At 31.5% G+C, this 27,973-nt stretch overlaps 2 protein-coding genes across 2 annotated transcripts in view; both read left to right on the plus strand.

The window, feature by feature from the left end:
• Positions 1 to 14,229, plus strand: part of GlyT (Glycine transporter) — a 99,813-nt gene extending 85,584 nt beyond the window's left edge. The window contains exons 5-11 of the mRNA XM_065512097.1: positions 6,093 to 6,246; positions 7,241 to 7,508; positions 11,657 to 11,760; positions 11,824 to 12,061; positions 12,127 to 12,255; positions 12,330 to 12,539; positions 13,832 to 14,229. Coding sequence (XP_065368169.1) covers positions 6,093 to 6,246; positions 7,241 to 7,508; positions 11,657 to 11,760; positions 11,824 to 12,061; positions 12,127 to 12,255; positions 12,330 to 12,539; positions 13,832 to 14,227 — 1,499 coding nt within the window. The 3' untranslated portion in view covers positions 14,228 to 14,229. The remainder of the gene's footprint in view (positions 1 to 6,092; positions 6,247 to 7,240; positions 7,509 to 11,656; positions 11,761 to 11,823; positions 12,062 to 12,126; positions 12,256 to 12,329; positions 12,540 to 13,831) is intronic.
• Positions 14,229 to 16,459, plus strand: LOC135960732 (mucin-5AC-like). Its single transcript, XM_065512098.1, has 2 exons — positions 14,229 to 14,362; positions 14,422 to 16,459. Exon 2 carries the CDS (start codon positions 14,440 to 14,442, stop codon positions 16,252 to 16,254), a length of 1,815 nt encoding a protein of 604 aa, XP_065368170.1. The 5' UTR covers positions 14,229 to 14,362; positions 14,422 to 14,439; the 3' UTR covers positions 16,255 to 16,459.
• Positions 16,460 to 27,973: the final 11,514 nt, after the last annotated feature.

Here is a 27,973-nt window from a genome sequence, read left to right on the forward strand (position 1 = left end):
AAATACAGACACACTTTATAATGTACACGAATTCACTTGAAAATACAGCACACTTTAAGGCACTCAGTTGATGTTTATTCGAATAGCGTCTCTGATAAATTCACTAACGACTGCAACCTCTGCCACTATTTATAACACTGCCATCTGCACTCTAGATTGTTCTTTAACTGTCAAAGCTCGTATATTCGAAGCCTAGAGTTTTCGAATACACACGCCATCTCTGGTGAACTTTCTACAATGTTCTTTAACTGTCAAAACTCGAATATTCGAATTTGAATATACGAGTCGCAGCAAACATTCAGCATTGCCATACTTACGATCAATGATCAAATCAAAGCTTTTATTTAATGTTAATAATGCCCACAGATATGTTGCAGTTTGAGAGGCACTGCTTTCAAATAGTTATATTAGAATTCAAGTACAATTTCGTAACAATATATAGAATCTACCAGAGTAGAGTAGGCCAACATCGCGATGTTCTCAAAGAAATATGCCCTATGTGTCTGTTGAAATCCAATTTCAAAAACCCCCAAACAACTTACAAACATGATTGCTATATCAATATATCGGTTATAGGTCTGGTTCAGTTGCTTTTTAAAATCGGGAAAATCGGTACACAAATAACTGAGATATAAACAAAAAACCATGACTACCTCGCTTATTTGTCCTATTTTTGAACTGATATATCTCGGTTACTAAGTAATGTACATAAATACTATGGATATCAAATGAAAGATATTTCAAAGACCTTTCCAATAATGTCTAAAGAGTCATAAAAATTTGGACAGAAAATGGGTTAAAATCGGGAAAAATATTTTTTAAAAAATTTGGAAATTTACAATTTTTCTTAGGGAAATTAACAAAAACCCCATTATTTATTGTTAAAAAGTAATCACCCCTATCGCGAATCAAATATTCCACATGACATATGTTTCCTTTTCCCATTTTTCGTTCATGAACTAAAAATCACGTAAAAAAATTCCCAATGTTGTGAAATTTTTAGATGGAATTTTGTAAACAATAAACAGCTGTTACGAACAAAATCAACTATTGTGAATGAAAAGTTCATGGGAATATCAATTTACCCTTCAAGGGAAAATTTCAAATGTTTTTCACGATAGGAGTGAATATTTATGGAAAACCTAAAATATTTCTTCAATATTTGGACAGTGCATAGAAAATCTAATTTCTCTCTGGAGCTATTTAAATACTCCCTGAAGAGCAAGGAAAAATCATAAAGACCTTGATCCAGTTTTCGCAAGACTTTTGAAGTATAGACATTTTTTTCATTAAAAATTTCGTTGTGATATTCTATTTTATTTAAAAAAATTGTTTATAACTTTAAATTTTAACAATTTTAATTATCTTAAGACTTAAGAGAAAACCTACTTTCCCCTTTAACATCGCCAATTAAAACATTTTTTTTTTTAACTTTTTATTTAATGAGATTTTAATTTGCAGCTAAAAATTAAGAAAAAAAAAAAGCCAAACACCAAATGAAGGCAACATGAGCCAGCAAAAAAAACGCAAAAATTTTTGTGAAAAGAAACCATAAATATTTCACAAAACAGCAACACATTTGATATCTTTTCATAATTATCTACATTTAACATCATTATCTGAATCTTAGTTAAAGTGCTTTTGTGTGTTTCTATTCATCCTTTTTGTCTTTAATTTCCGTTTTGTTGTTGTTTTATGCATTTTTCATATTTCAACTCATTTATATTTCATTGTTTTTACATTTTAACCCTTTCATTAACTAAAAATGAGTTTTTTTGTTTTCGGGTCTAATATTAAATTACTTGGCTGCAGATAAATCCTCTTTTTCATTATAATCTTCGTTATGATGTTTAAGATGATTCATCATTTAGAGTGTATTCCAAACATTATGTTTGGTTTACAATGAAATGCTACTTAAAGACTTTAATAATATAGTTTTTCTATGTGTTTAACAAAGAACTTTGAGCTAAATCTAGAGAACTTGATTGGTTTTATAATCGAGATTTATAAATTCTAGATAAATTCAATATAATTCTTATATATCCTTCACCAACTTCAGACTTAGGCAATGTGCAATACATAGACTTCGGTCGTTTGTTCAGTACAGGTTCTTGAGTTGACTGTTCAATACAGAGATTTTGGTCGATTGTTCAAGACAGATACTTCGGCCAACTATTCAAAACAGGGACTTCTGCAGACTGTTCAATACAAAGACTTCGGTCAACTGTTCAAGACCGAGGCTTCGACCAACATGGGATACGGCCAACTATTCAATACAGAGACTACGGTTAACCGTTCAATGCAGACTTTGGTCCTCTGATCAGACAGAGACAGAGACTTCGATCAACTTTTCAAGACAGAGACTTCGGAGCACTGTTTCACGGCCAACTGTTCAAGACAGAGACTTCAATCGACTGTTCAATACAGTGACTTCGGTCAACTGTTAAAAACATACAAGGTTTCGTCTAACTTTTTAACACAGTAGTATCGGCTAACTAACAACCCCCCCCCCCTCCTAAGGAATTATAGTGTTAATAATCACCCGATCCTGTACCTGCGCAACAAATCCATAACTACCGCTATAGATAATCGTACCGCCTACGATTATTGAAGTCCCGAAGAATTAGAGATACGCATCACCTAAAACGACTGCATCCGAACGTTTTATCGTTATGGACTCGACCTCAGCCGACGACAAGATTACTTGTAACATGGTTTGGAGATAGTCGTGGTTTTCTGCTTATATCTCAGGCATTTGTGATCCGATTTTCCTGAATTTAAATAGCAACTAAACTGGGACTATATTGATGTATTATTATTATTATTACTAGCGAGGCTTTATGCAATACGATCCATAGGATCTTTTGAGCAGCCTTAAAGTTTCATCATAACAGATTTAGGCTTCGTATTAAGCCATTTATTCTATTTGATGAGAGATCAATCCTCCGGTGCCATAAAAGCCCTTCCGAGCCATTTTGTTCTGGGTATTGGCAGCAGTGGGCAGTCGCATAGAACTTGTTCAGAGGTTTCAGCTTGAAGTTCACAAAACCAAAGAATGGTTCAGGGCATATGAAATAAGCTTATTTCATAGAATGTCGGAAATTTCCGCCTGAAATATAGATTGAAAATTGGGCCCATAAATACTAGCCCCAGTGGCCTATTTCCAAAGCTCTTTTGTGGCCTATTTCCAAAGCTTCTTTTCATATTTGCGGAGTTTCGCTTGGTTGCTGGAGATTTTATACCTTTCCTAGAACTCGCTGGTTCATCAGAGGACCTTTTGTTGGCAATATTGTCCTTTTAGTTTCCGTTCAGTTGGGTACGTCTTTCTATTGAATATCGGGCTTGGTGATTGCATCAGTATAAGAAGGTTGGTCTATTAGCATTTTAGGACACTTAATGTCCTCTGTGCTAGACGCTCTCTGTCTCCGTGTTGGTGATTTGTAGGCATAATATGCCTTCAGTTTGGACTTAGCGTCAATTGCAAATGTAATTTCATCAATGTTGTTCTTGCTGACCCGATTCAAGACCTTCCAGTATTCTAACGTTAGGTCAACATTCTGACCTTCAATGAGTAATTGAATACTGTTGGTAGGTGTTTCATGCGCTTCAGGAATAAATCCTACAAAAAAAGTTTCGTCCGTGGAACTTCATCCTCCGATACCAATTGATGTATAAATCAAAGTTGATTTTAAAAATGACTCCGCTATGGGATCGCAAATAAAAAACTTAGAAATTGCTACCTTAGGTGGCATGAGTGCTTCAAAAATCGCCTCTTTTGTGGAAAGTGGCTATGAATACCCTGTTGGTCAAGATGGATAGCAGAAGGATCAAAACAGTCGCGTTTTCTGACGTTTTTGGGTATTAAAATCTGGTAAATTTCTGGATACAATATCTAGTTGTATGGAATCGACATCGGCATTAAGTACATTGAGTGCGTGGAGTGTTTCGAGAGGACTTAGTGTGAACCCCATAAAAACGGAATTAGTTGTCTTCACTAGGAGGTACAAGATCGATGACTTTCGACCACCTAGACTGATTACTTTGGCATCATTCTAGATAAAAGATTATCCTGGAATCTAAACATTAAAAACAGGATTATGAGTACTAACTGGTGTATTATGCCGAAGGGTATCAATTGGATATTCAAAGCAGTTGTTAAACCTATATTGTGCTATGGAGTATTGGTGTGGTGGCACTCCTTGGGTAATGCTACTCACCGGAAGGCCGTTGAACGAGTTCTAAGGGCTGTGGCGATACTGATTACAGGCGCCATAAGTCTACCCCTCTAAGGTACTTTTTACTATTTTAAACTACTTACCAGTTAATTTGATGGTAATACAAATGACCCTCAATTCTTCTGTGAGACTGAATGCAGGCTGTTCGTGGTCTGGTAAGGACCATGGGCACTGTAAGATACTGAATTAGTATGGACACATACATGGTAATGTTGATTACTGCATCGCAAAACCTTTTTTCGATAGGTATTTCCATATTATAATGCCGAATAGGGATTTATGGCAGCGCGGACTCTTAGGTAGGTTTCCTTATTGATAACTTTGGGATAAAATCCAACTTCAGGCTACCTAACTTTTGTACGGCTCTTCAAACGGAAGTTACTGCCATTAAACGTGCATCCAATTGACTGAGGTTTTATCGAGTGTCTGGTGATATATGTATATTTATGGAATTCATGACATCTAGGTTAGCTGAGGAATGCCGGGTATCTCTTAATAAGATAGCGAGACATTCAAGGATAATGCTTATATTGAAATCAGGGTAATTGTATAGCAGATGAATTGGCCAAAAGGGGTGCGATGATGAATGATGAGGTGAACCCTCGAACCCTTTTCTGGTATTTCCCTTGTTAGATGCAAGATGGCTGTACAGCAGAAACTATATGAGACTGCACAAAACGAGGTCTACTTCTTCCGTATATGATGCCAGCAGAACGAATCTACTTATGTAGTTTCGTCGTGAACAAGTAAGGCCATTACAGGAGACTGTATAATTGGGACACATGGTAGAAGACTGGGTACAACGACTACTGTAGGAGCTGTCATAATAAAGAAGAGGAGGAGACTGTAGCTCACCTATTCTGCCAATGCCCGTCTCTGATAAAAATGAGGGAACGCATCTTCGGAATCCCATTCCTATCATGCTTCGATGAGCTATCAAGGATGAGTCTTAGAAGAATCTACTCCTTCATCAGGGAATCTGGTTGGAGACAACGGACGTATAATAAATACCCCGCTCTTTACCCATTGGGTATCACATTGGGATCAGTTATGAATGGACCCAAGTGAGCTGCTTGAAGAGTGGCTGCCCATGGAACCTAACCTAAATTGACAGCTTTTGCATTACCTAAATAAGTAGCTAAATAGTTTTGTGACAGTAGATGCAGTAATTGACAGTTGCTAATTTTAAACCTACCGGGTACATAAATATTTATAAAAACACATTTAAAGTTACATACACATGTACTTAAGGTTAAACCATTAAATTAACTTTATGGCTTAATAAATAAATATTTTTTTTTTTAAATATTGTAAATAAAACCACCCCACAATTGACCCATCCATCCATCTCTTCAACCAAAGAATAACCCTTCAACCTACACAAACAACTCATTTGTAAATTATAGCTCATTATATTTGAAATTTTTATTTTAAATTACTGCAAATTAATTAAATTATGTTACTTGTGTTAATATGTAATGAAATAATAATGAGATTTACTTAAATTGGGAAATTTAATCTGGGCCATAACAAATTCCCAGTGTAGTGTTACCCAATCTTTCTATTACAAAACAAAATGGCGGAATTGATATTTGTAGGTAAAATAACTTAAGTATTTTTTGAGTTTAATGAGGGCAGAAAGATGAAAAGTTAGAAAGAGAAAATTATGATTTAATTATTTCTGTGTTTTTTTCTAAAATAGTGAATTTTTAAACGAAATCAACATTAATTAGTTATTAAAAAAGTTATTCATATTTTTATATTTTCCAGAAGTTTCCAAGGATATTTTGCTTTAAAATGTTTTAAATTATTATATAAAAAAGAACATTTAACATTATTTTTTTTATTTTGTTGCAGATTGTTTTTCCTATGAACTGAGTGATGAATGCATTTCCATAAATGGAACTTATTATCTGAGAACCTGCTACAATGCCACTTATGCTGATGAACACAATATAACGGAAATGGCATTACACGCTTTAAAGAAGCCGCCAGCGGAAGAGTATTTTACGTAAGTTTTTTTAAGGATTTTTTTTTCTTTTTTTTTTGCTTCAATTTGTCTTCAAGGTCAAATTAATATTGAAAAATTTAATTTTTTATAGAAAACATTAGTTGTATAAGTTAGTAAATATTTCTGTCATAATCTGTGGTCTTGACAAGACATCAATATGTTCAAGCAGCGAACAATGTCTTATGCTACGTATAAAAGGTTGTCAGATTGTCAGAAAATGAAGAATGGAGAACTTATGTTGAAACATATGGTTCTTAACCATTTATTGAACATTTTCTGACAATTTTGTAAGAATATGACAACCGTGTATACGTAGCTTTACCCCCACATGTATTTGTCTCGTGTGGACAACTCTTGTTGATGTTATGTCATCAAATGTAATTTTTAAAAATTACAAAGATAACTGTGTCTGCTTTTACACGGGGCAAGTTTTCTTGCGCAAGTCTAGAGTTTATAGGAGAGAGAGACAAGAAGAAAGAAGAGAGGTACACACTTACTTGTACTGACAAGTCTCTTCAATTCTCTTTTGTTTTATGATTTTCACTATGGCGTCTTTTAGGTTTTGACATACAAAATTGAACACAGACTTGCTTTGTGTAAACAGTCGAGCAAGTTTAAAAGGGAATCGAAGAGACTTGCTTCAAGTAAACTTGCTGTGTGTAAAAGCAGACTAATTTTTTATAGAAAACATTAATTAGTTCTTAAGTAAATAGTTGTATAAGATAGTAAATATTTATGTCATAACCCCTGGTCTTGACAAGACATCAATATGTTCAAGCAGCGAACAATCTCTTACCCGCACATGTATTTGTCTCGTGTGGACAACTCTTGTTGATGTTATGTTTTGGTTCGAACAATGTTGGCAGAACAATTGTCATAAAATTTTTCAGATTTTTGGTGGTTTCAAACAGTCTCTTTTCTCTTATATCTCAAATTTATATTCTAATTAATTTAATAACTTGTGCACCTTGTTTCTTTTCTCATTTTTTTCCAGCAATTATGTTTTAGGCTTATCTTCTGGTATTGAGGAAACTGGTGGCATAAAACTATCCCTGGCCGTCTGTCTTCTCTGCGCCTGGATCATCGTTTTCTTGTGTCTGTGCAAGGGTGTTCAATCTTCGGGCAAAGTTGTTTATTTCACAGCTCTATTTCCGTATGTGGTATTAGTTATACTGTTTTTTAGAGGTGTCACTTTACCGGGAGCCGGTACAGGCATTTTGTTTTATCTTACGCCAGATTGGAAGCAATTAGGCAATGCCCAGGTAATATTTTATGATATTCTTAAGAATTAAATATGTTTAATAGGGTGGCAATGAGATGATGATGATTTTTTTTCAATTTATACAATTTGTAGGCTGAAAATTTGAGCAAAATCTGTAAACTCTAGAGGTCATAGTTAAATTTTTCGGAAAAAATGCAGATTCTTGAACTTTAATTGAGAAAAAAATATACATATATTTTTTAAATGTAAAAATCAAAGTTGTTTTTTTTTAAATTTTTTGGAAAAAAATTTTTTCGAATTTTTATTTTTTTACTTTAAATTTTTTTTTTTTAATTAAAAAAAATTTTGGTTTTTTAAATTTTTTATTTTTTGGTGAACAAGTAAGATAGCTATATTCGGCTATGCTGAATCTTATATACCCTTCACCAAATTATACTTCAAAATACAAATTTTAAATATTTTTAAGTAAACAAATTTTATTTTTTTTCCCAAAGTTGTTTTTTCATTTTTGGAAAATTTTTTTTTGTCGAATTTTTATTTTTTTTAATTAAAATTTTTTTTTTAAATTTTTAAAATTTAAAAAATTAAATTTTTGGTTTTTTAAAATTTTTTTTGGGTGAAAAAAACAATTCAATTTTTTTCCGATTTTGACCCATTGTAGGTCCAACTTACTATGGTCTTATATAAGTCGTTTCAAAGGTCTTTGAAATATCTATCATTAGATATCCATATTGTTTATATTAATGACTTAGTAATCCAGATATATGTAGGTCAAAAATCTAGGTTGTCCTGGTTTTTTCCTGATATCTCAGCCATTTATGCACCGATTTTGCTGATTTTAAATGGGAAACTTCTCGAAAGCATGTCTGACAGAATTATTGAAGATTTGGATCCCGAAGATATATGGGATCTTCAGAAAATTGATTTCAACAGACAGACAGACGGACATGGCTTAATCGACTCCACTATCTACAATGATCCCGAATATATACATATACTTTATGGGGTAGGAAAATTATATTGTGGAAATTACAAACGGAATGACAAACTTCTCACGAAGGTGGAGGGTATAATAACGATGTTTTAAATTTCTTGCAAATCATTGGGACATATTTTCAGAATTTGTAACCCTTTATTGAAACGAACCTCTTGCTAAAATCTATATATTCTAATATGTATCTATTTTTATACCCTTCACCATGAGTAGCAAGGGTATATATAAGTTTGTCATTCCGTTTGAAATTTCTACATTTTTCATTAGCGATCTCACAAAGTATATATATTCTGGATCATTACAGATAGCGAAGTCGAAGCCATGTCCGTCTGTCCGTCTGTATGTTGAAATCAACTTTCCGTAGCCCCCAAATAACTTACATAAATACATGATTCATACATCAATATTTCGGATTTCCGACTCGATTGCTATTTAAAATCAACAAAATCGGCCCACAAATGGCTGAGATATAAGGAAAAAACCGGGACAACCTCGATTTTTAGCCTATTTTTTATCTATATCTGTACCGCAATTCTGTAACCTTTTAATAACAAAATTTTGTCGTTAAGTAATCAAAATTCGTTAGTTAACAATATTTATCGTTAAGAGATATTCCGAATTAAATTTTACCGATTATTTTCGTTAAAAATAGTCGGTAGATGACGAAATTTGTCGGTCGGTTAACGACAAATAAAATGTTCTAGTTAAGACATAACGATAATTGTTTAGGAGTTAGTTTTGTAACATAAATATTCGAAATTAGTTGTTCTTTGAAAGTACGATTGGTAAACTATTTTGTATTTGTTATATACGGACTGATTTGAGTTTTAAATATCAAAATTAACATGTTTTAATTATCTTTTTAAAATAAATTTGGACATATATTTGGTCAATTCACAAGGTCTCTTATCAGTCATATTGTCATAATGACCAAATATATCCCGACTCGTCGGCATAACCGACTCTTAGGCATTCGGCGCAGGTCTCTGCTGGTTGGTTACGATAACACAATAAACATAGCATAGTAGTATTATTTTAGGATATTGTTTGCTTGAAAAGCAATAAAAACCATTGTGAAATATTAGGACATTATGACAATATGACCTTGTGAATTGACCAATTATATTAATTTTAGAAAATAGTATTCGAATATTAAGAGCAACTTTTATTTGGGGCATAATATCCATATTTAACACATTTCTGGAGTTTATAATGTTTAAACCTATATTCAAATTTCCTAGTGAGCATTTTAAACCATATTTGGCGATGTGATAAGAGTATAAACTTATATAAGTATTCTAAGAAGGAAATTCATCGGAATTTGTCGACTGTCCTTATAACAACATATATCTAAATTCTAAATCAATGATCACTTGTGGTGGCATATACATATGGATTACACTGGGTTACTTTTATTTTTAGAAAAAAACTCTTGTTCTTTTGTTTTCAGTAGGTTTCGCGAACATATTTGGGTGAGCTGATGCTTGATTTTTATATATAAATGCGATTATTTATTCACAAGAGTGCGAATTTATCTGCAAACGCGAAAAAATAGTGAATATTTTTATGATTTTTTTTAATTTTAAAAATACTGACATTTATATTTTTAACTATATTCGTCTTTAAAATGTATTACCGAGAGATATCGTTAATTTCAAATAGTGAATATTAAATTCGTTAAAGCAACCTATATTTTTCGTTTCTTAACGACATCGGTAGGAAAGTATAAAAAGTTACGGAATTGCGGAATTGCGGTACTGGATTACTAAGTCATTAATATAGGCAATATGGATATCTAATTATAGATATTTCAAAGTCCATTGCAACGATGTATATAAGGCTATAGTAAGTAAGTTGGACCTACAATGGGTCAAAATCGGGAAAAATATTTTATAAACCGAATTTTTTTTTTTGTCTAAATTATTTTTCAAAAATTTTTTTTAAAAAATTAAAAAAATGTTTAAAAACAATTACGAAAAGAAAAAATTAAATTTTGTTTACCTAAAAATATATAAAAAAAAATTATTTCTGAAAAAATTATTTGGTGGGTATCTAAGATTCGGCACAGCCGAATATAGCTCTCTTACTTGTTTTCTACTTTGATTATTAAATTAAAAACTATATATTTTATTGTCAGTTAAACTTCAAGAATCTGCATTTTTTCCGAAAATTGCCGACAAAATCGGCCCACAAATGGCTGAGATATAAGGAAAAAACCGGGATAATTCCGATTTTTGGCATATTTTTCATCTATATCTGGATTACTAAGTCATTAATATAGACAATATGTATATCTAATGATAGATATTTCAAAGTCCATTGCAACGATATATATAAGGCTATAGTAAGTAAGTTGGACCTACAATGGGTCAAAATCGGGAAAAATATTTTTTAACCCGAATTTTTTTTTTCATCAAAAAATTTTTTTTGTCATACATTTTTTTCCAAAAAAAAAAAAAAATTAAAAAAAAAAAATTTTAAAAACAATAAAAAAAAATTTTGTTTACCTAAAAATATTTAAAATTTTTATTTTAAAGTATAATTTGGTGAAGGGTATATAAGATTCGGCACAGCCGAATATAGCACTCTTACTTGTTTTTTTTTTAAATTTGAAGTTTTATGGGGTAAAAATTATACAAATTGGTAGAAATATGTTTCCTACTTTTTTGAAATTCTAACCCTCTAGGGGAGAAAAATATTCGATTTTTTTTATTTTTTTTTTGCGATTTTGAGCTTGAAAATTAAGTTTTTTTGATTTTATATGTTCACAATTTTTGTTCTTTATGCCAAGGGCTACAACTTTGCCTCAGAGAGTAAATCAAAATTTCGAAATGTTTGCAAGATATGAGCATGAGAAAATGATCACTTTTATGCAAAAATTACACCGAGGCCTCAAATCTTTGGGGGCCCATAGAAAAAAGTGCATGACTTTTTTTATTTTATCACGTCGTGGTGTCCGTATATGGTTATTTTTTTTTTCGTGTTGCACTGTTTTATTTTAATCAAATTTTAGGTAAATATACATATTTGAACTTTGACCTCGTTGACCTCAAGGCTTAGAGTTATCTGATTTTGTTAAAATTTTCAGCATGTGAGCTTTATATCAAGTGGCACAATATTCTGCCCAAATATATTGATTTTTCATTACCATCATAATATTTATATTAAAATCTATTTCCATTTTTTTCTATTAGGTTTGGGGTGATGCTGCAGTACAAATATTTTTTGCCTTAAGTCCAGCCTGGGGAGGTTTAATAACCTTGTCTTCGTACAATAAATTTTCCAATAATTGTTATAAGTAGGTTTTTTTTACATTAATTGCTGTAACCAGAAACTAAAATCTTTATAATTATCCTTGCAGAGATTCTTTAATAGTGGCTTTTTGCAATATAGCCACTTCGTTCTTTGCCGGCTTGGTTATATTTTCCATAATTGGTTTTCTGGCCCATGAGCTAGATGTGGAGGTGAAAAAGGTGGTGGATCAAGGTGCTGGCTTAGCCTTTATAGTGTATCCTGAGGTGGTAACACGTTTGCCGGTATCACCCGTTTGGTCGGTATTATTTTTTGTTATGCTCTTAACTTTAGGCTTGGACTCCCAGGTGGGTGTTTTTTTATTTTTAAATTTAATTCATAATTTTTGAATCTTGAATCAATTTCTTTATAGTTTGCTTTAATGGAAACCGTTACTACTGCCATTTTGGATAAATTTCCGAATTTAAGACAATATAAAACATGGGTTGTGCTTTTTGTGGGTATTTTTGGTTATATAGGAGGACTGGGTTTTACAACAAATGTAAGCATTTTAAAAATATATTTTAATAATTTGGATATATTTATTCCTAATTTGTATTATATTTTGTTTAATAGAGTGGCATGTATTGGCTGCAATTAATGGATAAATATGCTGCCAATTGGTCTGTTTTATTAATAGCCATATCAGAGTGTGTTTTGATTGCTTGGATCTATGGCTCGCAACGTTTTTTGAACGATATACAGGGCATGATAGGCAAAAAATCAAAAACTTGGATCTGCTTTTGGTCCGTTATGTGGCGTTATATAACACCAGCTACTTTATTGGTAAGTATTAGATTAATAAATAGGTTCAAAGCCAAAAATTTCAAGCACTTGAAAATGTTGTTGAAATTTTGACTTGAATTCAAATGTTAAACTTGAAAAATATTTTGCAAAAAAAACATATAACTTGAATTTCTGTTTCCTTTTTTACTGCGGAAATAAATCAATTGCTTGACTATAATTCAAGGCTTGAATTGCACTTGCTTTCGACTTGAATTCCCGTAAAATTGCTTATTAGAATAAATTCAAGCTTATTTCTATAATATTTATTACGTTGTGATTATTATAAATTCCAATTTTGTTGGAATTTGACTTGAATTCAAATGAAAAATATTTTGCAAAAAAAAACATATGGCTTGAATTTCTGTTTCCTTTTTTACTGAAGAATGCCAATGAAATAAAATGTAATACAACTTTAAATCAATTGCTTGACTATAATTCAAGGCTTGAATTACACTTACTTTCCACTTGAATTCCCCTAAAATTGCTTATTAGAATAAATTCAAGCTTATTTCTATAATATTTATAATATTGTAATTATTACAGTTTATATTCAAAAACATTTCAAGCACTTGAAAATTTTGTTGGAATTTGCCTGGAATTCAAATGAAAAATATTTTGCTAAAAAAAATATATGGCTTGAATTTCTGTTTCCTTTTTTACTAGAGAAATAAATCAATTGCTTCACTTGAATTCTAGGCTTGAATTGCACTTGCTTTCCACTTGAATTTCCATAAAATTGCTTATTAGTATAAATTAAAGCTTATTTCTATAAGTTTTATTACGTTGTGATTTTATATTCAAAAAAATTTCAAGCTCTTGAAAATTTTTTTTGGAATTTGACTTGAATTCAACTGAAAATTATTTTGAAAAAAAATATATGGCTGTTTCCTTTTTTACTAGAGAAATAAATAAATTGCTTGACTATAATTCAAGGCTTGAATTACACTTGCTTTCCACTTGAATTTACGTAAAATTGCTTCTTAGAATAAATTCAAGCTTATTTCTATAATTTATATTCAAATAAATTTCAAGCACTTGAAAATTTTGTTGAAATTTGACTTGAATTCAAATGAAAAATATTTTGCAAAAAACAACATATGGCTTGAATTTCTGTTTCCTTTTTTACTGGAGAATGCTATTGAAATAAAATATAATACAACTGTAAATCAATTGCTTGACTATAATTCAAGGCTTGAATTACACTTGTTTTCCACTTGAATTCCCGTAAAATTGCTTATTAGAATAAATTCAAGCTTATTTCTATAATATTTATTATATTGTAATTATTACAGTTTATATTATTCTTCAATTGGGTGGAATACAAGCCCGCCACTTATGGCCCCTATGTGTATCCTTTGTGGGCCGATGCTGTGGGCTGGATAATTGGTTTATTGCCAGTTTTGGTTATATTCTTGGTGGCATTTAAGCAAATTTATAGTGGACCTTCGCATTTAGGTATCAAAGATCGTATTGTTCATTTGCTAAAGCCCACCGAGGAATGGGGTCCCGCCGGCCGACCCTGTTGTAATCTCTATCCAGAACGTTATCAAAATGAGAATATGCATAGTTTAATGGAGGGCATAACTACGGAGGTAATACCGTATGATGATAATGCCGATACTTATGTGAGAGGTAGTAATGGCGGTAGTGGTGGTGGGGAAACCCAAAAAGACATGATGCAGCTCTGAGAGCGAGTTACGCCATCGACGTCTACATTTGCGCCCAAACAATGTGGTGATAACACTGTTACTGCTACTACTACTTCCAATATAAATGGCAAAAATTCAGCAGAAGCTAAGGCGCCAGCAACAGCAGTAGCTAGCGTAAGTTTTAATTGAATTTATATTATTTTTAATACTTATTATAATACTTATTTTAATAGAAGAATGATTACACCTCTATGGTGGCCATAAAAACCGCCACAGTCTCTTCACGCTTGCCGGGTCCCAGCATATTAAAGGCTAGTAAAACAGCCGACAATGGCAAGCCTCCGCCGGAGAAAAGCCCCAGCAAACAGCCTTTAATACAAGCGGAGCTAAGACCCAATGATAGTGTGGTCTCATTTCTAAATGAAAAGACCTCGACTTTAAAATCCAAAGATTTTAATGATAAAATAACCAAAGTAACTGCCACAATAGTGTTGCCCACCACAACAGGGCCCACCACCACTACAACAACTACAACACAATCTAAAACTCTAACAACCACAACCACAACGACAGCGGCGACAAAGCGAGTAGTTGCTGGCACAGCTGAAAGTGGACGAGAACTTAAAAGCTTAACCACCTTTGCTACCACCACAACTAAACCTACCATTACCGATATAGTAAGTACAAAACCAGCTGTTAGCACCACCATGGCCAGCATTGCCGCAAGCAGTAATGTACCACCCACTACAACCACATTTGCGGTTACAATGTTGCCTTCGGTCACCACAACGGCTACAAAACCCACAGCCATGATAAGTAAAACCACAACAACACCTACAACTCTAGCTGCAACACTAGCTACAAAAACACAAACCACAACAGTGGCTACAGTAGCCAACTGTATAACGAAACCTCCAACTTCCACGACGACGATGACGACTACAGCTACAACAGCTGTATCAACAAAATCAAATGATCAAATTATAAATAAAACAAGTGCTGCCATTAAAACTACAACTTCAGCTACATTAGCTACGGCAAATATGAAACCTACTACTACAGCAATTGTAGTGAATAGTAATAATAATAAATTGCCTGCAACTAGTATAAACGTTAAAGCTTATACCACAGCATCGGCTACAACAGCAGCAGCAGCAGCAGTGACAAATCAAACCACAACTACAGCAGTTAAGCCACAAACTGTATTAAGCTCTATATCATTAGCAAAAACAACGGTTTTAACAAAACCACAAACTACAACTACAGCAACAACAGCAGCCTCAGCGGCAAAACCACAAACTGTAGTAAGCACAACTTCATTAGGTAAAACAACAGCAACTACACAGGCAGCTACAAAAGCTGACACTACAACTTCCAGCACCAAACCACAAACTCCAACAACAGTCCCACTCACTACTACAAAAACTCACACCACCAAACCACAAACTCCAACGACTGCCGCAAGCTTAGCGGCTAAGACAACAATAGCAGCCACAATTATGACAACTTCTGGAGCTAAACCACAAACAATATCAGCAGCAAAAATTACCACAGCAGCAACCACAAAACCACAAATTGCTGCACAAGTAACAAAACCTAGTACTACCACATTAAGCACAAGTGTTACTTTAGCAACAACTACACAAAATAATGCAAAATCTCCAACAACTTCCACAGCAAAAACCTTAACGTCTTCAATACAACAACAACAACAAAAAGCTGTAACTACAGCAAGCGCTACAACGGCTGCATCATCATCAACCACTGTCACCACATCATCCACTACAGCTACAAAAGCTTCCAATGTGCCAACAAAAATTGCCAAAACTACAGTTGTTACAGCTAATGAGAAACCCATTAGCACCACAACAATACAAAAACCAACAACATTAGCTATTAACCAGCAACCAGCCACTACAATAACTTCCTTGGCAACATCATCCTCAGCCACAACGGCAACAGCAGCTACTACAAAACAAATACCACCACCTATCACCACCACAACAGCAACAACAACAAAAACCTCAACGTCATCCACAACAACAATACCCAAAACTACAAAGTAGTTTTGTAACTAGTTGAAATTTAATAATTACTTTACTGTAGCTGACAACAAATATTCGACACATAACGAAAGCGGTTGCAATTTTAAACGTTTAAAAGTAAGTTTATATAAGTTTGTTTTTTAAAAAAATATATGAAATAAATCAACATTTCAACACGTGAGTATTTGAGTTTAAACCTAAATTAAATTAAAATTATGTAATAAGAATTATGCGTTAAATATTAGTACTTAATTAAAAATAAAAGTGCAATCAAAAAGAGTTTTTTTTTACTTTCAGTTCCAATAATTTATAATACTTTTTTTAATTATTGAAGAGAAAATGTTTTGAGGGAACTTTGTTTAAATGTTCTTCCAGAAGTTTAGTTGTCAAAAAGAGAACATTTTGCAATATTTTTTTTTTTTTTAAAAACTGACTTTAATTTAAATTTTTAAACTAAATGTAAGTGAAGTGACATTAGTTAATAAACCTTGAGCTATAAAATGGAATCTAGCATTAACATTTTAATAGTATAAACTTAACTTGATCTCTCTAATTTTTAAAACAATAAGTACTTCTACAGTAAAACTAAATCAGTTACCCCCTGTCTATACTTGACAAATATTTATCATAACAATTAATGACGTTTGCTGTCAAGACAAATTTGACTAACAATTTTGACATAACGAAACAATAATACTAATAAATGGAGAAGATTTCAAAATTTGAATTTAAATATCTTTTAAACTGTAACTTAAAAAGTAAAAGTGAAATAAAAAAGAATTTCTATACCTTCCCACTTTATTACAAGATAAGTTAGGTTATAAAGGCAGTTGGGTCCATGAATTGGTCCCTTTGTGATACCCTAAAATATCATGTTCAGGTTCTCAAAAGGACCTTCACATGTCGGAAATCCGCTAAACCGTGCATAAAAGGACTACCCATTGTGGTAGTCCGGATCCCCGTTTCACAGTGGTGCCACTTGAGTTTTTTCGTTGCAAAAGTCATAACTTTTGAACCAAATGAGATAATCAAAAAATTTAAAATTCATATGATACATAATTGATCAGCCTATGAAATGAGTGTTCGAAAATGGTTCTACGCCTTTCAGTTGCATACTTATGGGTTAGCAAAGTTGAAATTTGTGGACAAATCAATTTTATGGGAAGTAAAATAAAATATTTTTTAAAATTTTTGAATCTTTTATGTTTCTTTTTAAAGGCTTTTATGGTTTAAAATTATTCCAGAAAAGATTAAAAAAAATTGTTTTGGTTGGTTTTTCACGGTCATATCGAGCCCTTAGCGCCAAATTATCGTAAGCGACATTTGCAAATTTTTTTTTTATTGCAAAAATTAAAATGTTATGGACCGACTGATGTTTTAGCGTTCACAGAATATCAAAATTGTTAATAACTTCAAAATTATAGGGGGTAAGATATTATCGTAAGTCAATGTTTACATTTTACAGTAAACGAATTTTATCGTAAGCGACACATAGTGGTATAGAAAAGAAAGGGGGAAATAAATCTGTAACTTCTAAATGGTTGGATTGGTTTGAATGAAATTTCACATGCGCAAGGAAGAAGTGTTGTCGAGTTTAAGTTCTGAAGGTGCACCTCATGGGCGCTACCAAGGCTCCTCAAAGTAGGACACCTCGGCTATGTTACAATTTTAAAACGATCCTATTTCTTCGTTTGTGTTCCGATTTCAAAAAAATTACATATATAAAATCTTTTCATCGAGCGCTACAAAAGTCCTATTCGTAGCTATCAATTATCTGATGAGATATTCGCATTCGATATTCTACTCCAGTTTTTTGATAACACGCGTATCCAAATATTTTCCGATTTTCTCCAGTTTTCCTTCATTAGAATAACGACATATGTATGTGTCAAATAGAAAAAGAACTGTTTAAAAATAATGACTAAGTCCAAAGTTATATGCATTTTAATTTAAAAAATTTTAAAAAGCCGATTTTTCGCTAATTTTTTGGGAAAAAAGAACTTTTTTACTTTTTAAGTTATCGCAAAAAATTTCTAAAAGGATGTAAAGGGATTTATACTTTCTGAAAGCTAAGTTCTCATAAAATATTTTAATTGAAAAAAAAATTAAAAATTTTTCTTACCGAGGGGACCAGGTCCATTAAAAAAACACTTATTTTTTATGTAAAATTAAAATTTAGGGCAAAAATTCTCAAATCACATATTCGATATCAAAATATAGTAACCGATTTTAGATGGCCCAATATGCTTTTAATTATTTTGTAAAGGGTTCCGATAACTCCGACCTTGGTATGGATATTATAGCCAAAAAACTAAAAATTACCATTTTTGGAATTTTTCAACACTTTTTGGGAATTGCGGAATTGCTGATAATAAATTTCAAAATTTGTTTTTATTTTTCCATTTTAAATAGAAAATTTTACATAACTGTGAAATTTCATTAAAAACTATTTATAAATAACAATTTTATTTCAATTCGAAAAATTTGTATCTATGCAAAAATTCAATAAAAAAAACATTTTTTTGTCATATTTTTCAATAAAGTATTCCATGAATTTTTAATTGTCAAATTTATAAATATTTTTGAGAAATAGACAAATAGCTTGAACGAAATTATATTATATCGCATCATAACATTTTTAATTTTATGTATAAATTTCAAAATAATCGAAAAAACCTTCTCCTGTATAATTTGTGTTTGTCGCTTACGATAATTTGGCGCTAAGGGCTCGATATGTCATTTTTGAAACCATGTATTTTTTTCAAAATTTTACCTCTAGCAAAAAATGGGGCAAGAACGGGCAGCTGGAAATTTTTACATTAGGTAAAGGAATAATCAAAGAACTTATTTTGAAAATATGACAAATATGCAAATATAGAAATTGAAGTTTTTTTATTTTCCTTTAAAGTTGAGAAATATTGAAAAAATGGTTAGTTGGTAAATATCGATTTACCTGGACAAATACAAAGCAAACAGTAAAATTTTTGTTTATTCTTTTCTTAATAAATATATCTATTAAAAGAATCAAAAATAATGACGATCAGTTACATAGTTTTCGATATATTGTATCTGAAAGTGAACCAAATTACCTAAAAATTTGCTGTTTTTTTTGAAAACTGAAAATCAGTCATCTTTGAAAGGCCATCTGAACCAAACATCTGATTGTAATAAGAGTAGAATTTTTGAAATCGTTGGACAATTTACTGTAAAATAGGTTTATTCAATATTTTTTAGGGACACATGAAGTTTTGATTTTTGCAACCTCACTTGTTCTACGGGCGCAACTATGCGTTTCCTCCTTCTCTTCGTCATGACAACTTCTACAGAAGTCATTACACTGTGCAACAAATGAAGACAGTATAGGTTCGACTGTACTACCAAAGGATAGTAAAATCCTATACTCAGTTCGGCGATTTTATGGGCCTCCAAAGTTTCTGAAAATCAGTAAGCCCTCAAAAAAAGGTGTCATTAGTTTTTGGCAAACAGCTAATTTAGACTAAGTTATACCGCTTAACTATATATGGCAATAATATAGCTAAGAGTCCACCAAACTAATTTTTTTAATATTTTTTGCCAAAAAATTGCTTTTTCGTGTCCTTTTTTGAAAGAAAAAAAAAATAGGAAAACAAATTTTTTTTCACTTTGTTTAGAATAACTTACAGGGATTCCTGAAGTTTCACTAACAATTAGGATTTTTATCCCGGGAATTTTGCCAATTTTTCACTACCCGATTCCCGGGATTTTTAGTTGGGATTCCCGATAATTAAAAACTGACGAAACTACAAAGAAAATATGTTAGAACTCTATTTTAAAAAAAAAAAAAAAAAAAAGTGAAAAGTTTTTTTTACAGAATTGTATAGAATTGATTTTGGCCTTGAAAGGAAACACAGCAATAGTCCTTGGTAACAATGTCAGCTTTATAATGAGTGTGAAATATCTGATATTTTCAGATGTTGTATTATAAAAATTCACCTTTGAATCCAATAATTTGGAAATTTTCGAGATCAACATAAATTTTATCTTTTAACTATTCAGTTAAATGTATTGAATTCATTCCTTTTACTAAAATGATTAAGAAATGTTTTTCAATTCATTTTGAAAATGTTTAAAAGTTAAATAAAACAGAATGAAGGAAAAACATTCTAACTCAATTTGTAGTAGATTTGAATCAACAAAAATTTAATCATTCAAATTTTGAATAAATTCTGTTATTAATTAACTTCAAAATTAATTCAATTTAAATGAAGCTTTTGAAGGAAGCTAAAGAATTAGATATTGGGAATGGATTTATGAAATGAAAGCCTGACATTTTTTAATTACGGATTAAGATTTTAGTGAATTAAGCTCAAATTGAATTAATTACTACGAAGTTCTATATATGATGATTATAACACTAAGTTTGTATATGAATTCATCCGCGATAGTATAGTAGACGAGTACACCAAAATCACCCGGCACCCAGAATAACTCCAGTTTAGAATGTTTCTCCATCTCATTAAGAGACAGCCGGCAATCGGACCAGCAGTTTAAAAGATTCAGATTTATTACGCTCACATTATTTTTTGCGATTGATTCCACTGTGTGCCACTATCGTTTTTATTGTGATTAGATGTGATTCTTCACTAAACATAGGCGTATGAACAATATTTAATTCATCAATGAATAACACTCATACGCACCGAGTTTCATAAATTGATCCCTTTTATTTTGTGGAGAAAAACGTTAAGTTATGGAAATGGTTCCTGTTTGTTTTTAAAAATATCTTATTTTTTGTTTCATATAAAGGGTGTTTCATTAAGCGCTTCCTATCATCAAATTTAAATAAAACTAAGTGTGTGTGAGATATCATCGACATTTTTTATTAATTTGAAAGGCATATTGATGTGCGCTGGATGGCGCTCATCCGAAATGTCAAATTTTCCATGACTCTGGCGGATAAATCAGGCTGAATTTGACCGATGGCATGGGTTATGTTAGCTTTGACGGCCGCTGTGTTTTGTGGCTTATTCGCATAGACCTGCACGATCTTGGTGTCCAGTTCACATCACCTCCACTTGAGATGACCATCAAATCACCGTAGCCTTTTTAATCATAAACCAAAGTCACACAAAAAATACACTTCTCTTTGAAATCTTGATGTACCTGTTGACAACAACTGACTTTAAAGCTTAGTTTTTCCTAATCGGAGCTAAAAACCAAAAAAACAAAACATAAATTAGGGTTGGCTAACGTCGTTCTCAAAGAAATAAGAACCGTTGACGCAGCGAGGGGTGGACGTAATATGTAATGAAACCATTTGGTATTGAGAGTAAATATGGATGAAAATGTGTCAGTCGTCATTAAATCAGGGTTGCATTTGTATGTAAACAAAGCAAAAAAACACTAACAGCTCTTGTCATCTTACTTCATACGTATCATGCAAAAGTAAAAAGCAACAGCCAAAGACTTTCATTAAATTTTCTCTTCGTAAAATCGTACGTCGTACTATAAGAAGTAACCTTTCACTCGGAGACCCATAGGATCCATTGTGATACCCTTTAGAAATAGAGCTATATGTGAAGAGAAGAAAAGAAAAGAAATTTCGTAAGATGGTATAAAGAGAAGAACAATGAAAATCCAGTCCAAAAAATAAGACTGGAGGGGAAATAAGTACTCACTGGGATCAATGTTCATCATGGAATCTTTCCCCTAGCCATTTTTGCCTGAGATCCTGTAATCTATGACAGTTATACAGAATATGTTGCACTGTTTCTAGTTCCATAATATCCTCGCACAAAAGTCCTGTGCGCCATATCCCATTTACCAATAAAGACACTCCTACTAAAGATCTGCGACATGAGAAATTTCAAAGCTTTCAGTGCTGCCTGACTATCTACATAAATTGTCACTACAGACCCCTCTGTGACGTGGCTTTTCAGATCGCTAGGATATCTGCCTTAAAGTCGCTGCATTTGTCTGGGTATCTGTATTACACTTTGATGTTCTTATCTCAGGCGCGGATCCAGTTCAACCCTTTTTTTAAATTAAAATTTGTTCTACATTTTTCTATTTACTCCTTTTTTATATGAACAAATTTCGGGGGGGTGGGATTTCCTATATCACCCCCTCTGGATACACGCCTGCCTTATCTACTACATAAACTCCGGCTCCAGTGACAGATTCCATCTTGGACCCATCAGTGAAAACTGCAGCCCCTTCACATTGCTGTCCAGATCCAACCCACTCGTCCCTACTTGGAAACACAATTAGGGGTAAAATATCGAAGTCAAAAATCGTTACCCCATAGTCCGAAATCCCAGTAAGGAAACTAGCCTGACCAATTACTACTACCTCGTACAAAATGTGTATGTGACCTACCCGCTTTGATCTTACCAGAGAAGGCTCAAAGATTCTAAGTATGCCACATAGTCCTCAATTGCCAGTAAGTTAAGGATTACATCCAATGCAGCCTGAGGTGTGCTACTGATGCCACCAGTTATGCCAAAGTAAGCACATCTTTGAACTTTACTGACTAACTTCCTATAACTATTTTTTCTGATTTCCTCCTACCAAACCGTGCAACCATAAGTAATAATGGTCCTTACAACCGATGTGTAAATCCAGTTTTCCATGCCGAGTCGGAGTCATAGAATTCCTGCATGTGTTGTAGGCATTGATACGCCTTTTAAGCCTTTCCTGAGTATTCTTCCATGATAATTTGTTATCAAGGAAGGCCCTAATTACTTGGTACCCTCTGATAAAGTCCCTACCCTATATTTCCTGGTAAATAGTACTAACTCTGTTTTCGTTACAAATTAATGAATTCGCTCGTATTTGACTGAATTCGCCATAGACACCAACTGTTATATAAATTCGCTTTGCGTCACACTCTCTCTCTCTTTTGCAATATGGCGGTATTAAAATAATGAACAGACAGGAAGAGAAGAAGAAAAGAAACAAGCAAAGGAATGCAATTATTAGGATGTTGCCATATTTTAGTTGTTTGTTGTACAATGTTTGCATATTGTCTCAAAGTTTACAAAGAAAAGTGCTTTCACAATCAATAGCTAAAAATCTATATGAAATAACGGGATAAAAAGGATTAAAAAGAAATTAAATACCAACTAAACTAAATTCATTAATAGCCCGTTAAACCACACTTAAATTTCTATTCAAAATTTTGGAATTGTTTGTTAATTGATTTATACAGCAAGTTTAGTCAGGGATTGAAATTATATATAATTTGTTTTTTTGTATTTTTTTATATATTTTAAACAGAAAAATATAAATATTTAGCATAAATAAATTACTAATAATAAAAAAAACTAACAACAAATAAGTACCTTAAAATAAAGTTTGGTTGCTTAATAATTTATATAAGTTTGCATAAATATTACAATATTAATTATAAAAAATTAAATGTAAATAATAAAATTTATATTAAAAAATATATATATATGTTTTATAAGTGTTTTAGAGATAGTTAGAGACATATTAAAAAAAAAAAACAAAATAAATAAAAATACAACCCTGAAAATAATTACTTAAAAGAAAAGAAAAAAAAAAAAAATTAAATATATTGTGATATTTTGTTTATTTTATAAAATGTTTTCTGTTAATAATAATATAAGTTGGAAAAATATTAAGTTTTTTTTATAAAAAAAAAAATGTTTATAAACTGTTAAATAAATAAAATATAATAAAAAGAAAATAATTAGTTAAAATAGTTATTTATATGTAGCTATAAATCAAAAAAATATTGAAAAGAAAATTAAAGGAAAAATTATAAAAAAAATATATATATAAATAATAAATGTGATGAATGTTGTCTTTTTTAGTGTTTAGTCCTAGATACGTACCTATATACACACATACCTAAATAAATATATATAGATAATATTATAGAATATATAAAATAATAATATAAATTATATTTATATAAAATAGAAAAATTAACCTTTAACAGATAACAAACAAAACTTCTGTAGGAAGTTAAAAATAATAAAGAAATATTATAAAAACAAATTAACTATGTACCTTTGATGTTAAATGTGTAGTTGATTTAAAATATATAAACATTTATAAATATAAACCTATTTAATTTTTTTAATTTTTTTTTTCAATTTGATTTTACCAAAATCTTAAGTTACTTAAAAAATAATGGCTGTTAAGATTAGATAAATAAAAATAAAACTAAATATATAGTATTTACATATATATAAATATAAATATAATAAATTAATTGTATTTAGCTGTAAGTTGAAATATTTTTTATTTACAATATATTGAAAACACCACAAATCAAAATATTCTATATCAATTGAGAAACATTGAGAAAGATTTAAATATTTAATTAATTACTATATAATTATATACATACACACAGTCAATTCCATTTTATGTTCAAAGAAAATTTTCAATAATTTTATTTTATTCACAATTTATTTAATAAAATTTATTATAAATGAAAAATGTCTACTATAGTTTAACCTAAAAAGCACGAGCTTGTCTTTAGCATTAGTCTGTAGTTGTTAAAATTTTATATTTTCAAATAATATAAAAAAAGTATTGAAAGAAAAAATTTTAAAATGAAATGAAAACAAACTCCTATTAAATTATACTCATATCTACTATAATGTTGGTATATTAAATGAAAAAAAAATGAACACTATACTTTACCCACCTTTTATATTGTTAAATATTAGAAAGAATTAAAAAAAAAACTATATATTAAAACAAAGAATTATCAGCTGTATTCAAAATTAAAAAATAAAACAAATTAAATTTCTCGTTGCCTAGGTCTCCACGTAGCAATATTTATTGCCGTGTCCATATAATTTGCGATGTGTAGACCGCAAATTGTCATATTGATTGCTTGAGCAATTATTGGTATATCTGCTTTTACACACAGCTATTTTCCTTGAAGCAAGTCTCTTCAATTCTCTTTTAGAATTGCCCATTTGTTTGCACACAGCAAGTCTGTGTTCAATTTTCTATGTCAAAAACCTAATAGACGCCATAGTGAGAATGAAATAACAAAAGTGAATTGAAGAAACTTGCCGGCACCTGCAAGGGGTACACACTTGCTGGTACCAGCTCTTCTCTTCTTGCCTCACTCTCCTATGAACTCAGACTTGCGGCAAGAAAACTTGATGTGTGTAAAAGCAGACCAAGCAAGTATGTACCCCTCCTCGTTCTTCTTGCCACACTCTCCTATAAACTCAGACTTGCGACTAGAAAACTTACTGTGTGTAACCCCCTGTCTATACCTATTAAATTTATATCATGATGAACTTCAAAATGGTTGTCAAGATAAAAAATTATCAGGTATAGTCTCCATTTATTAGTATTATTGCTTCGTTATGACAAAATTGTTAGTGATTTTGAACAGACAACATTGTCTTGACAACCAACGTCATTAATTGTTATGATAAATATTTGTCAAGTATAGACAGGGGGTAAAAGTGGACAAGCCAAGTATGTAGCTGTCAGTTCACTTGTCATTAATGTCAAATTTCTTCTTTCTATGAGTCGGTGTGATTAATGCATACACTTTTAATTTATTTAAGTACCAAAAAACAAAGCAAAATAGGGAAAAAAATTCTGCAACATCCTTCAAAATTTTGTATTTGTGACGAACCAATTTTACGTTTTCTCCACCCTAAGCAATCAGCAATCACTGTGCTGTTGTTCTGCCGACGTTTTTGCTTCGGCTTAGCAATAAAAATTTCTACGTGGAGATGATCTTGACAAGACATCAATTTGTTTACACAGCCAACAATTTCGTGCCCGCACATGAATTGTTCTAGTGGAGACAACTCTTGATGATATTATGTTCATGCTCGAACAAAGTTGCCACAATAAAGATTGACATCATATGTAATTTACATACAAAAAAAGGCCGCCATTTTTAAAAATTACAATGAAAACTATGGAGATTAAAATACACATGTTTTCCCCACATATGTAAGTAGAAGAACATGAAGACATTTATGTTTGTAATTATGTCATTATTTTGTTCGAACAAAACGCTGGCTAGTCAAGATGTGGGATTATGGTAATTTTTTTTCGGTTTTTTTTTATATAATTTTGAATACAGCTTTAAACATATTTGGTCAATTCACAAGATCTCATATCAGTCTTATTGTCATAATGTCCTAATATATCACGACTCGGCGGCTCGGCTTAACCGACTCTTAGGCATTCGGCACAGGTGTCTTCTGGTTGGTTACGATAACACAATAAACATAACATACAGAGTAGTATTATTTTAGGACATTTGAAACCATTGTGAAATATTAGGACATTATGACAATATGACATGATAAGAGACCTTGTGAATTGTCCAATTATATTGAAAACATTTTAGGAATGTTTTTATTTTGTTAGTGAACACTGTATTTATTTTAAGTCAATGTTACCTATCATATGTTAATACAAGAAAGAATTAAAGAAATTTCTTATCCAGGCAAGAAAAAAATTCTCGAATTGGATTTTTGAAGCAACTGAAAAGTTTTCTGTATAGAAAATTTAGCTAGAAATATATTTAGTTAATTGGTATGTTCAATAACAAAAAACTATTACAAATTTTCACACAAAAATTTTAAATTAAACTGGAAAATTTATAAACAATTTGTGATAATTCCTAATAGTTTTTTGTTATTGAACAGACCAAATATTAGCAATAATTTTTTACTTATATACGAGTGTTGTTTTTGTTGTCACATAGTTTTTTTCTCACCACTTGAGTTTTTAACAACTGAGTTAGGTCTTTGACAGAAGAATTTCCGCTCTAAGAAATAAAAATTACGAGTGGAGACAGGGGTAAAGCTGGGTTTCCGCATATAACGAAAACTGAAACTGAAAAACATTGGTTTTCGTCACCGTCTCGTTTCTGAATTGTTTTCGTTTCAGTTGGGTGCATTTTTAATTTTGGATGTCGCACATTAAATAGAATTTCATTATTTTTAACAAAATCTATTATTTTTTCCTCTTCCAATAAAGAAAATTTATTTTTTTTTATTCATTTTGATTTTCTTTAAATTTGAAATAAAAAATAATTAAAATAATTTCGTTGCTACTGCACCGAAAACAACCTACTTGAAGTTGTTTTCGTTCCGGCCCCAAATGACAGGTTTTTCGTTACTGATCGGTGCCGTTTCGTTCCCAATTTTCATTGCCGATTTCTGAAACGAATATTTTTTCGGTGCAAATGTATGGAATTTCGATTTCGGTGCCGATTACGGTGTATGCGGAAACGAAGCTTAAGGCTGTCGAACGATTAATTTAAATAAATGGACCTGTTAACTGGCCAACCCTTTCATGTGATTTGACGGCATTATATTATTTTCTATGGGAATATGTAAAGTTCCAGGTCTATACAGATAACCAGAAACGATCGAGCACTTGAAAATTTGTGAAATCAGGCTGTATGATTTACTACGAAAAAAAGTTATCGCCAAATTGTGATTTCAATAAGTCGGCCATTCTGTTGAAATCACACACTGGCGTGGAAACAAAAAATCAATCATGGTGCGGTAACAATCTCCATTGACCGAAACGCGAGTACCGACTTAATCTATATATGTATATAAAAATTAAATGGTCCATGTATGAAATGGCGATGATTTGTAAAGAAAAAAAAAATCGGGGTAAAACTCGGATTTTTTTTTTTTTGAGTCAAGTCAACTGTAATAAAAAAAGCTCCCTAAAGTATGCAGTACAAATTGAGATATTTTATTTGCAAATAAATGAGAACAGG

This window comes from Calliphora vicina, chromosome 5 (assembly GCF_958450345.1).
Source record: "Calliphora vicina chromosome 5, idCalVici1.1, whole genome shotgun sequence".
Lineage (NCBI taxonomy): Eukaryota > Metazoa > Arthropoda > Insecta > Diptera > Calliphoridae > Calliphora > Calliphora vicina.

Excerpts from the sequence above, each read along its gene's own strand:
- LOC135960732 (XM_065512098.1), top strand. The coding sequence starts at position 14,440 with ATGGTGGCCATAAAAACCGCCACAGTCTCTTCACGCTTGCCGGGTCCC.